The following is a 12,945-nucleotide window of genomic DNA, read 5'->3' as shown; positions in this document are numbered from 1 at the left end:
AACATTTTAATTTTAACAGTGTGTGTCAAATACTTATTTGTAGCGTATTGTTATATTTGAAGGTCTAATCATTTTATGATTTGTTTCCTTGAAGGTTTTTACTTTTTATTTATGATACGTTTGATGTAATATGGTTTCTTTAAACTAAATTAAATTTTCAATGTATTTCTATTAATATTTGTTTGCTGACCTACATTTTATTCTTAGGGGAAGTTTATGTAAAATAGCTGACAATTTTTCCGTATTTATTATGTAAAGCATAATTTACATTACAGCAAACTTTTGTAGATTTTAAGGGATTATTTAATTGTATTAATAGTTGTACACATCATTTTTGATTCGCGTAAGTCTCCTGTGGGGTGCGGCACGATGAGAACACAACTGTAGTCTACTGTTAGAAAATAGTTTCTAGTAGAAAATTATAAATGAATGTATTATTAAAAAAACTCGATTTATGCAGTATATAATTATCACTTCAAAGTGGGCGACTGTATATTGAGGGAACAGTAAAGCAGCTTTCAGTAATAGTCAGTAGTGACTTGTGACCTACTTCCACTAACCATATTCGTATCTCATCTTGAAGCTGGCTGACTTATAAAACAGCATCGTGGGTTAGATTAGTGGTTAGGCCACCTTATTTATTGTGGTGAACACATTTTTGGTAAATAGGCTACTGTCATAGGTAAGCGCGAAAACTTCCATACCTATCTCCATTTCATTGGTAACTTAGTCACTCATTCTATGCATATCTATAATCAACTGCTGCGTATGGGGGAGAATGTAGACCTAATGACCTATCAAATAATACTAAAAATATTCCGATTAATGATTACATAATCGATATCTTCTGTAGATGAGCTAAATTGAACAATTTCAAAGTGAAAGTAGTACAAATTGGATAAACTTTAACCTTTAACCCCAAAGATACATTAAAATTACACTTATAGAAAGATCGGTCTAGAAGACTGAGCAGTCCACACCTGTGGAGCAATGGCTAGCATGTCTGGCCGTGAAACCAGGTGGCCTGGGTTCGATTCCTGGTCGGGGCAAGTTACCTGGTTGAGGTTTTTTCCGGGGTTTTCCCTCAACCCAATATGAGCAAATGCTGGGTAACTTTCGGTGCTGTACCCCGGACTCATTTCACCGGCATTATCACCTTCATCTCATTCAGACACTAAATAACCTAAGTTGTTGATAAAGCGTCGTAAATTAACCTAGTAAAAAAAAAAAAAAGACTGGGCATATTTCATTGTTCCCATGAGAAATTTATACACATTTAATTCAAGATAATATATTTTTATCAGTAAACACATATTTTACAATAAATTTAATTAAACATATTTAATTCAAGATAATTTATTTTTATCGATTAATCAGAAGCAGGTTACAGATGTCTACAGGAGCAGCCGCACTATGGAAGTCTTTAACGGATGTGGTAATACCAGTTAGACCTCGAATAATATTGTGTGAAGGCGTTTCGTTGGGGTTGGCTGTATCACACAAACTTGTCTTCTCCAAGATCTTATTGCAGAAGTATTAGGAGAACGACTGGCAACTTCATTAGGGATGTGTATGTTCTATCAACTCGTCATCTGACCCTGAATTTGATGTTTCAATCTGATTAGCACTAGGAATGATAAAAATCAGGTTTGGGCAAAATCATCGAAATGTCATTCACCTAGCCTACTTCATTTTCATCACCAACTTCGAAGATGAAGTTGCTGTATTTTTTTCCGAAAATTTGGATCAGTTGGCATAACTGACATGGTGGGATATGTTTTCAATAACCGTGGAACATAATAAAAACTTAATCTTCATAAAAATGTGGTGCCGAAGTAAAAAACAATTACCTTCTAGCCATAATGATCATGAGAAATGTCCTAAAGTATATAAATATTCCGAAGGTAAAACAGTCCCCAAATCGGATCTCCAGGTGAGGACAACTTTAGGCAAATCTCATCTTAGCTCCAATACTTTAAGAATTTTAATAAAAACTAATTATCGAAAAAGAATTAAACACAAAACATATATACAACAATATTGAAGTTGATGAACTACTGCTTAATACGATATGTCGGTCTGTGAGACCGGGAAATGTAGCAGACAATTACATACTTCAGTAAGAAGCAGCGACAACAATACATTGAACAAATTTAGATTACAATCACACTACAGCACCCTAAAGGACTAAAAAAAAACACAGCTCAAAGGATAAGACATAATATTAAGCGTGTTGCAAATATTTTCAAGACACAAAATAGCATACTGGCCTGGCAGACCGGTATTTCAAGGTAAGGGTTAGTTCCTGTTTCACAGTCTTCACATAGTTCACTGTGATGTTACGGGGCACTTGATAGAAGCCAACATGAATTAGAACAGAAACATGGTTCAAGATCAAAATTGATTTACTGAACTAAACAGCCATTCCATGCAGGGGACAATCAGAGTCACCACTTCAGATATATTTATTGATTGAGGACACTCACGTTGAATGGGGACTGTTGATGTAATACCATAAAGGAAAGTCTTCAGTTTTAATCAGAAAATGAGCAGTTCTGTGGGACACGGAAAGTATCCGGAACATACATTTATATATAGATTAGTAAATTTCTCTGATCCACAATGCAAAGAGATGTACTCGATCTCGAATGTTATCGCAACTCTTCGTAGCCTTGTGGGCAGCTTTCTTTGACTTGAATATATCGTTTGTAGTTTACACCAGACATGTGAAGTCGTGCAATGCTTATTTTAATTCCTTGAACTAATCACCAATACACATCAAATCTGTTTTGGCTTTCTTGTCTGCAGTATCCCATTATAAAACTTTATCAATTCCTTTGTTTCATTTATACAGTCCCAGGCATCATTTTTTAAAAAGCAAGGCTTTCACGTACCAAAATTTCGCGACTCAGTTGTTCAGTATGAAAAAAAATGTACTCAACATGGTTTCCAATGTTATTATTCTTCATTTATTAATTATCCATAGAAAATAAATACTTTCTGTATAACAAGACGTGAAAATTCACTTCTATTTATTAATATACATGGTTACAGGAAACAACAATTAATGGAACATAAATTATTGAGCAAGGCCACCTGAGTTTGCTTTTTCAACTCTGTGTACATTTTGGTCATATGGTTCTTATATAAAAAGAATTGTAAAGATATAAAAGCCAGTTTTAGTAAATTGCATTTTTTAAATAGACATCCTTTGATGTATTAGTAAAAATGATTGTCATGCGCATCATTCCTTTTGAATTGACTTGTAGATACTGAATAACAATAAAATCTGTTGAGATATTATTACTGTAGACAGACAGATGACATGCGATGAATCAGTTGTTTAGTATTATGGATGTTGAACACGCATTTGCACAGCACATCTCCTGAATTACTGACGAGAGTGTGGGAGAAACTCTCAAAACACTACATCTGTAGAAGTAAAAGCAGAAGCAGATAATTAGTTTGAATCACGCCAACAAGCAAAAGATGGACGAACCAGCAAATTACCATAGATGGGATCTGTGTTATTCAGCATTAAGTTTTATAGGCCTATACAACTAGTTTCGAATAAGGGACCAACGAACAAATTACCATAGATGGGATCTGTGTTATTAAGCATTAAGTTTTATAGGCCTATACAGCTAGTTTCGAATAAGGGACCAACCAGCAAATTACCATAGATGGGATCTGTGTTATTAAGCATTAAGTTTTATAGGCCTATACAGCTAGTTTCGAATAAGGGACCAACGAACAAATTACCATAGATGGGATCTGTGTTATTAAGCATTAAGTTTTATAGGCCTATACAGCTAGTTTCGAATAAGGGACCAACCAGCAAATTACCATAGATGGGATCTGTGTTATTCAGCATAAAGTTTTATAGGCCTATACAGCTAGTTTCGAATAAGGGACCAACGAACAAATTATCATAGATGGGATCTGTGTTATTCAGCATAAAGTTTTATAGGCCTATACAGCTAGTTTCGAATAAGGGACCAACCAGCAAATTACCATAGATGGGATCTGTGTTATTCAGAATAAAGTTTTATAGGCCTATATAGCTAGTTTCGAATTAAAGAATGATTTTCATTTGTCTTCGAAAAACATATTAACCTTATTTCCAATTAACCTGAAGAGCATGTAAAACTGAGGTTTTAACTGGTGAATGATAAGTAATTCCAATCGTGTTACTTTGATGTAATGATTTCAAAGCAAATGTTCCTAAAAGATTGGTGGTCATAGTGTACGTCTTGTTTGCTTTGCAGAAGCAAGATGTCGCCAGGCCTGCCGCAGATGCAAGATGAGGATCGAGAGTCGAAGTACGGATACGTGTTCGCAGTGTCTGGACCCGGTGAGTGCTGTCAGCTCATTGTATGTTGTCTGATTGTTACGATTTCTGTAATTGATCCATGTTCTGCTTGCCCCTCTTCATATCAGAAGTGTGTTCTGTGCAATATTGCTGCTGCTTCTTTGTAATATTACTGAACTTTTTGCTTGTGTAAATTCCGTAGACAGTCAGATCAGTTTAAATAAATTCTCATTTTGTCATGCGGTGAAAAGTCATTCTAATGAAATTCACACCAAGTTATGGAGTTTGAAGAATAGATTCAAACACATCTTTATAGGCGTGAACTGTCAACCATTTTTACAACAGTGTTATGTCTATTGAGAACGACAGGGAAGGGAAAAGTCGTGTTTTTATAAAAATCGCACAGTTGTGGGGTTTGGAGTTACAAGATTTAAAACAGTGTTATCAGGTTCTGTTGTAAGTTGTCTGGAACTGATAAAATTGAATGCATAACAATGTAATCTTGTGTGCGTAAGGTCTTGAGTTTGAGTTTCTGTAACTATTTAGTATTCTTTTTTACTTTATTTTTTTTTATTTTTACTGTTCGTTATTTTAATTTCATTTTTTAAAATATTTTTTAGAGGTAACTTTGTATTATACTGTATTTTTAAAACAATCATCCAAAATGCATCTGTGAATGAAATCTTTTACCATGTACACGAATGAAAGAATGAATTCGACTTTCCTGGGTAACATATCAAAGGAATTCTCTTATAATTTCAAAAACTGTAATAAAGTATTTCATTTGTGTATTGAATAATTATATTTTAGCACAATTCTTGGTTATAACAACCTAAAAATGATTTGAGTCAAACTATGTGAATTATTAGAAGCAGTGTAGCCTGGATACTCGAAGTATAGTGTACATGCATGCAGATCAGGAACTCAATCTGTACAAATCTTGAGTCATTTTTTTAGCTAGTGATATGCAGTTAAGAAATTTTACAATCAGTTTTCGGAAAAATTACTGACCATCTGTACCTAATAGCTTAGATGTGTTGGAATACGCAGTTCACACCTTCTGATGTGTACCTCTTTGTGCGTATGTAAACATATTTAGAGTTGACTTCGAATTGTAGTGGTTGTGGAGTAATGGTTGGCATGTCTGACTGTGAAACATGCGGGCCCAGGTTTAAATCCTGGTTGGGGTTTTCCTGAGATTATCCCTCAACCAATTGAAGCAGAATTACCGGGTAACTTTCGCCGTTGGACTCGGACTCATTTCGCCATGATTTATTCACATGTCATAATCATCGTTACCATAGCCTGGGCTAAGTTCACGGTGCGTTGTGCACTAGAACTTGGCTGTCATTCACAGAACAGACGTGGTCAGCACAATAAGGATCAGGCTGAGGTGCCCTTCCTATCCTTAAAGTAAAGTTGTCAGAAACGACAGGTTTTTTTTTTATGATTTCCCTTTCTTTTGTTTTTACATGAACTGTGTTGTGACATATATTTCTGTCTTCGGTGCTTCTCGTATTCCATTCCTTGTTCATATTAATTCTCCTCAAATAAGTGTGTGCCATATCTTTCTCAAGTGTTGCATATTATGGGTATTGTGTTGCAGACATGTCGTTGTATTAATACGTCACTTCGTTGTTTTAACAGTGGTTACTGCAGAACGAATGTCCGGATCTGCCATGTATGAACTGGTGCGAGTGGGTTACTTCGAATTGGTTGGTGAAATCATCAGACTTGAGGGTGACATGGCCACTATTCAGGTCAGTATGTGCAACTCGTTGACATCTGGAAATAAGTCGACATCTTGCAGAAGTATTTTGGAACTTTCCAAAGTTTTACTGGTGTATATACAGGAAGTTCATTTATGGTTGTTGGATTGTGCAGTGTCCATAAGAATAAATGTATTTGCTTAACCATATTACATGTTAGACCTCCTTGACCCTTGACTAATAGCAATGTGCTATCATAATTTGTTGTACTATTTCCGAATGTCTCTATGTGTTGCCCAACATTCTACTCTTGTTTTTAGTTGTATGTCTGATGTCCATCATGCCAAATATTCAAAATTCAAACCCAACCATAAGTGATACATTTTTCGAATGCAAAAAATTAAATAAAACGAGGCTTCCTCTGGGAGCAGCAAGCTGATGTGCTGCATCACATTAAGTTCGTGGCTTTTAAACAAACTTTTTGATCTTGGCCCAATTAATGCCATAATCAGAATTCTCAACTAGACCTCTAGTGTATGTTGTCGTCCCACTTTGAGCTGCAGGAAACCCTAGCAGTGCATATTCACGACTCCACAGATCTTTGTGGATAATGGAGCCCGGATTTATTTGTAATGAAAGTTGACAATGACACTGATGGCTGAGTGCACCAGTCTGTGTTAGAATCCACGATTAGATACTCATGGTTAACTAATAAGAAAATAAACTGATGCATCATCAACTTACTTGGTTACGAAACCATGGCTACTTTCCGCGGATTTATTTCGTCATTATTTCTCTCCAGAGAAATTCTTCATAGTATTCAGGAGGCAGTGACTAGTTGATTTTTCGAAGCGGTGTTGCAATTTGTATTTATCTGTGTACATATAAATGTAGGCCTGTTTTCTATTTATAATTCTTTGAAATAAATGAAAAGAGAGAGAGCACCAAATTTCAGCTCATACAAAAATTAATTTTTACTCGATCTTATTGAGAAATATTATAAAGGCATAATAGAAAATAAACAAACTGATGGCTTGACAATGAGACAAAAAGAAGATTGATGGAAGAAAACGTCGCTTGAATTTTTCGATGTGCCAGGTAAGTTAATTAAAAATACGTACGATTTTCTCCTATGTTTTGTATGTGATGTAGCAACATTTTTATATCTGCTTATTTCTCATGCGTTAAGTACAGAAAAACCTACAATAATTTGAATACAGGCTATTAATCTTTAAAGAGGAAGTGTGTGGAAAATCGTCAACCCATACATAGTTCAGATGTCACTAGATTCCTTATTATCAATGGATAAAGTTTTATTTTTGTCGCTAGAGGATCCTGAAAAATCACTAAATCCCTATTTAAGCAATACTTACTTATGGCTTTTAAGGAACCCGGAGGTTCATTGCCGCCATTGGTCCCTATCCTGAGCAAGATTAATAGTCTCTACCGTCATATCCCATGTCCCTCAAATCCATTTTAATAGTATCCTCCCATCTAGGTCTCGTCTTCTCCAAAGGTCCCTATTTAAGCAATAGAAAAGTTATAAGAAATTCTCCGAAAAATAATTAAAAGTTGCTAACTTGGCAATGCTGACTTTAAGCATAGATGTTTATGTGAATATAACCTCAAATATTATTTGTCAATGTTTTTATCACTAGGCTTCGGAAAGCCTCGTTCCTGAATGATTCTTTTTCTGTCAACATTATTTAATATCATATCCTTCAATGCTACGATCTGACGCAGTTATTATTTTTGCCTTTACCATATCCAATCACTCATAACTTGGTAAAAAACTCTCTCATACTGTATAAGGTTATTGCAGTCACCGTAGCTTTAGATTATACCACAGTCACGAAGCTTGAGGTGATTTTTTTTTTTTGCATTTTCGCAATACAGCGCTCCAAGCAGTTAGCAATCGTGAGTACTGGAAACAATAGACTGTGCCGGTACTATTTCGCATTGTCTCTGATGAGGCGTTAGTAGTGGTCCTAATGGCTAAGTTCAACTGTCATTGAATGCATATTCCCTATGTATTGAGCTTCGTGACTATGTACTAGACTGATTAGACCATATCATGAAACACATTATTGCAGAAACTCTCTATCATCAGACTACACTTGGTTTCACTGCCACGGTTAGCTGCTTAACTGCTCGCACTCGATTGGTTAGTAAATTCTCATGGTTAGCGTGGCTTAACTCGTAACCGAGCTTGGTGCTACAGAAAAACAACATAATACGTGATAACTAATATCTATTAAATAGTCCTAACCGAGATGATGCACTCGGCCATGAGTATTGTGGTGGCAAGTCTGGCTCACAATACACAATGCCTCTTGTGAGTCACATGCTGATGTGTAAGTAGCGTTAAAGACTGAATGACAAAATATGTGTGGACAAGACTTGTATGGTTATAAACTATACTGAGTAAAAATATTAACTTTCTGTACACTCTTTGACATGGAAAGTGGTCGCTCTCCTGTAGTGAGAATTTGTCTAAGTGTTGTTCGGGTTAGCACGTGGAAATATTGAGCATCGAGGTCCGAGGATGTAATCAAGTTGTAACAGCGATGTATCTGTACGTCACGAACGACATATTCCCTACGAAGCCTTTATGGAGCAATAGAGCTTTTCTTTTGGTTACAAAGATCGGGCTTCCAATCTCTCTCTATAAAATGCACGCAACACACACGATTCCCAAGCTATTCTGAGATGGGACTTGGTCTCTGAACAGCAACCAATTTCCGTGTCAAAGTGTGTGCGTATGAGTCTGGGGTCTAGTACATGTATGGAGTTTGAAAGTACAGCTGTTAGAATTTAAAATTTAACCTTCATAAGGGATATATATTATTTTAATGTACCGATGTACATATGATATTTCCATGCAGATATTCTGCGTCATCATACGATGAAAGAGTAATGGAACGGAGAAAAATTCATGTGTAAATCACTTCGTGATTTAAGACTGCTCTTATTCCGTCGGATCCCGGCCAACTAGTCACTCATAACGAGTGCACCTCAACACACTAGACATAGACATGTATGACGTAGTGCAGAGGGTGGCCACTAGAGGGAACCCAAGAGTTGGAACTTGAACTGAGACGAGTCTGTCCGACACTGGGTTGGGTATCCGATGTGGCTTAGTGGATAAAGCATGAGCACGTAGAGCTGAAAACCCAGATTCAAATTCCGGTGCCGGAGAGAATTTTTCTCCATTTTATCACTCTTTCATCTTCATAAGGGAGTTTTGCATGGCTGCGCTATTCCAACATTGTTGTTCACAATTCACGTAGATATCATGATTAAGGTACGGTCACACGTCGCTACTTTTGCAGCGCTACTTTTATACTGCAGCTGCAAAAGTTGCGTGTCGTATTCACACGTAAGCCAAAAGTAGCGCGCTGCACGCTACTTTTCGTGCTGCGCAACCTGAGTGCTGCAAAAGTTGCAACTGGAGGTTGCGAGTCTGTTCACATGCAAGGCGCAGCCGCAGTCATGCTGCAGGTTTCCATCTCCGTGTTGACTTCTCAATATACATTTTGTGGTTATGTTCGCATTATTAAGACACTCATGCGAAAGCTTCCTTATCTATTATTTGCTTTTCTGTCGTATCTAGTATTCAGAAATTGACATTATTTTTACTATAAAGCTTTTAAAAACGCCTGTATACTTAAATGATAACCAACAGTATATTCACGTAATCAATGTTGGCAACCCTCCTGTTTGGAACTACGCTACGGAAAATTTAAAAAATAATTATGTCATCACCAATTATGTTCAGACTGTGTTGTGTATTTAATAACTGTTACAAATAATTTATTTTCATCACATTTAACATTAAAATATATCCAAACAATAAAAGTATCATTGACACATTTGGGTGGTAACACTGGTTGCAACCGCAGCAAAAGTTTCAACAAAACCGATATCAAAAATGCTGCGGCTGCAACCCTGAGAACCCTGTTCACACGTCGCTACTTTTAAGTTGCGCGCAGCATGGAAAAGTAGCGGGCAGCAGGTTCGGCAGCCGCTACTTTTCGGGTTGCACCGTTGTTCACACGTCGCAGTACAAGAGTTGCGCAGTTTTTTGTACTGCAGCGCTGCAAAAGTAGCGACGTGTGATCGTACCTTTACTTGTCTACAGATACTATATTGCCATAAATATAAATACCAAACTAAGATACCATTTGTTTTGCAGACTGAAAATACTAGTTTGAAATTTAATTACAAAGGCTAAGACCTGGCTTTCAAATGCAGATAACGATACATAAGTATTAGAAACGTTATGGTGTAACAGATCAACACGTCCACATATTTGGAGTGAAATATTTCCTATGACAATGAAAAGAGTGTAAAGAAAGAAACAGACGTAATAGTTGCGGTGATATTACCAAGCCTTCGCTAGTGCACAAGATGCATAGGAATGGAGAATTCTGCAGAAACGAACTTGGAATCACAATCATAACTGTTGCAGGTGTACGAGGAGACATCGGGCGTGACTGTGGGCGACCCGGTGCTGCGAACAGGCAAGCCCCTGTCTGTAGAACTGGGCCCGGGGATTCTGGGCAGTATCTTTGATGGCATCCAGCGTCCCTTGAAGGACATCAATGAACTGACACAGAGCATCTACATCCCCAAGGGCGTGAACGTGCCCGCACTCAGCCGCACGGTGCAGTGGGACTTCGCCCCTTTCAACATAAAGGTAAGGCATGGAAATATTATGAAGAAGAACGAAAACAGTAGGTATGTTGTTGGTTACTCCATGTTTAGTGATAAAAAGTTTAGCCTATTCAATATTGTGAATTTTTAAAGGAATTATTTCAAATAAAAATTTCAGTTTCGATAAAAAATAGTGTGTCTAGTCAATGATAAAGTACTTTTTTGGGTGGGGGAGAGGTAAAGGATTATCTGAGAAGGAAATTTATACAGATATGGTGGATATATTAGGGGTCATTGTCCTTTGTACGCCATCATGAAAACTTGAGTTGCGGAATTTAAGAGGATGAACGGAGATCAGATACGAACATCATGTTGGATGTTATGTATAATATGATTTTGGAGGATTGAGGAATTTGGACTCAACATATGACAGAGGCTTTCCTGTGAACATGTCTTTCTCGTCGTACATTATGATTTGAGTATGAGGAAATTATTTGCTAAATGAATTCCTAAATGCCTGAATGCTGACCAGAAATGACGCGGTGGACAATTTCCATGTTGTTTTGCTGCCATTTTGAAGAGGATTCTTTTAACTTTTTTGATGGTATTATAACTGCGGATGAAACATGGACCATCATAATGATCCAAAACAGAAGAATAATCAGATGAATGGAAACACTCTGTTGCTCTTCGGCCAAAGAAATGTCGCATTCAGATATGAACAGGGTATGTCCTCACGTCAGTTCTTGGTTTATTGTGAACTGGAAGGAACATATTATTCTTCATTGTTAACGAAACTTCGTTTGACCAGAGGTCATTGTTGTCATTCAAGATTGTAACGCACTGCATCCGAATAATAATAACTAAACTTTGGAGAAATGTTGTGTAAGATTTGCCAGGAAGTGCTGTTCTTGCAAGACACACAAGTCCCTGATTGCATTGTACAAAACTGATGACGTTGATTCACCATCTCTATATTCACCATGTCTAGTCTCCTCGGATTGTGACATATCACATTGAAAGAACAGAAGTGTTCATCGGATGAAGCAGCACAGCTAAACTGAGCCTGGACATTATTTTTTAAAGTTTAGTATTTCTTTCTGGAGACTAATAATTAAATCCTTATTATTTATATTTTACAGTAGAAATAAGTTCAGCAACTTAATTCACTGTATTTGTGTCTATATGCTGAACTTCAAAAATGATCTATGTTGAGAGTCCTTGAATTGTTCCTTCTTTTCATCAATCAGCTGATTTGGTGTCATCTTAACTACAACAGTAGTTTCCTTTCTCATTTTAGGAATTCATTCTAAAAGCAGGTGAGGTAGATAGCGAGTTTTAATTACATTAATGGTAACAGTTGTGCGTGTCACACCTGTCTCAAAAATTACTCTGAAGTTTATTTTATTTATTAATAAGAAACTATAAAAGAAATAAAAGTTTACGTCACTGGTCAATACAATCTGAATATTTCAGAATTAAGACATAATGAAGCTCTAGATAATGTCTATCACACCCGTCCTAAGAGTATGACTGAGGTTGTTACTATTACCTGTGGAAAAGTGAATTATAGGAGACTTCTGTGTTCATGTCATATAGGCTCATTCTCACAAATAAGAATAGTTTTTAAAAAATATGAATGAATTTTGTTCTTGCTCCAAGACATAAGGCATTTCAAATGGTTTCCTTCTTATTATTATTCTTCGTATATGAATACAGAAAAGTGGAGAACATCAAAACAAAATTGGAGAAAAACTGAATGAAAATGAAAAAACCAAAAAAGTTTCCTTGTTAAAGGAAAGGAGAGAGAGATAGGAAGAGGTGAGCAAATGCAAAAAATGTTGACCAGCAGACATGAACAAACTGAAGGCCTGTGGACGTAAGGATGCTGAAGAGAGCAGCAGGCACAGGCTGGAAATGGAACTCCTGAGCTTGGTTCTTACAAGTGTGTGCAGGCAGTTAAAAGAGTGAAGAAGGCGCTTCCTACAAGCCCAAGTAAAAAACAGGCAGTTATTGAAAAACTTTGGGAAGCAAATCCAGATGTTCCAAGTACAGCGTTCAAGAAAAGGAAGAAATCTTGGAACGAGGTTCTGGCAGCTGAAGAAGATGGTGAAGTTAAAATTATGTGCTTGAGAAAACACTCACATTTTCAGAATCGATTAAAATGATATATCTTATGTTTGATATGAATAATTGATAGGTATTCTTCCAGAACCAACTATAAAGGTTACAGGAAACAAGATCTATAATGTATTTTATAGAAGTATT

At 36.5% G+C, this 12,945-nt stretch overlaps 1 protein-coding gene across 2 annotated transcripts in view; it reads left to right on the top strand.

The window, feature by feature from the left end:
- LOC138697681 (V-type proton ATPase catalytic subunit A) overlaps positions 1-12,945 on the top strand; it is a 33,493-nt gene that overhangs the window by 421 nt on the left and 20,127 nt on the right. For both annotated transcript variants that reach the window (XM_069823177.1, XM_069823253.1), the window contains exons 2-4: positions 4,269-4,354; positions 5,960-6,072; positions 10,493-10,720. In XM_069823177.1, the coding sequence (XP_069679278.1) occupies positions 4,276-4,354; positions 5,960-6,072; positions 10,493-10,720 (420 nt within the window). In that variant the 5' untranslated portion in view covers positions 4,269-4,275. The remainder of the gene's footprint in view (positions 1-4,268; positions 4,355-5,959; positions 6,073-10,492; positions 10,721-12,945) is intronic.

This window comes from Periplaneta americana, chromosome 1, assembly GCF_040183065.1.
Source record: "Periplaneta americana isolate PAMFEO1 chromosome 1, P.americana_PAMFEO1_priV1, whole genome shotgun sequence".
Taxonomy (NCBI): Eukaryota; Metazoa; Arthropoda; class Insecta; order Blattodea; family Blattidae; genus Periplaneta; species Periplaneta americana.
Note: the sequence above shows the minus strand (reverse complement) of the source record. Positions and strands in the feature narration are given on the sequence as shown.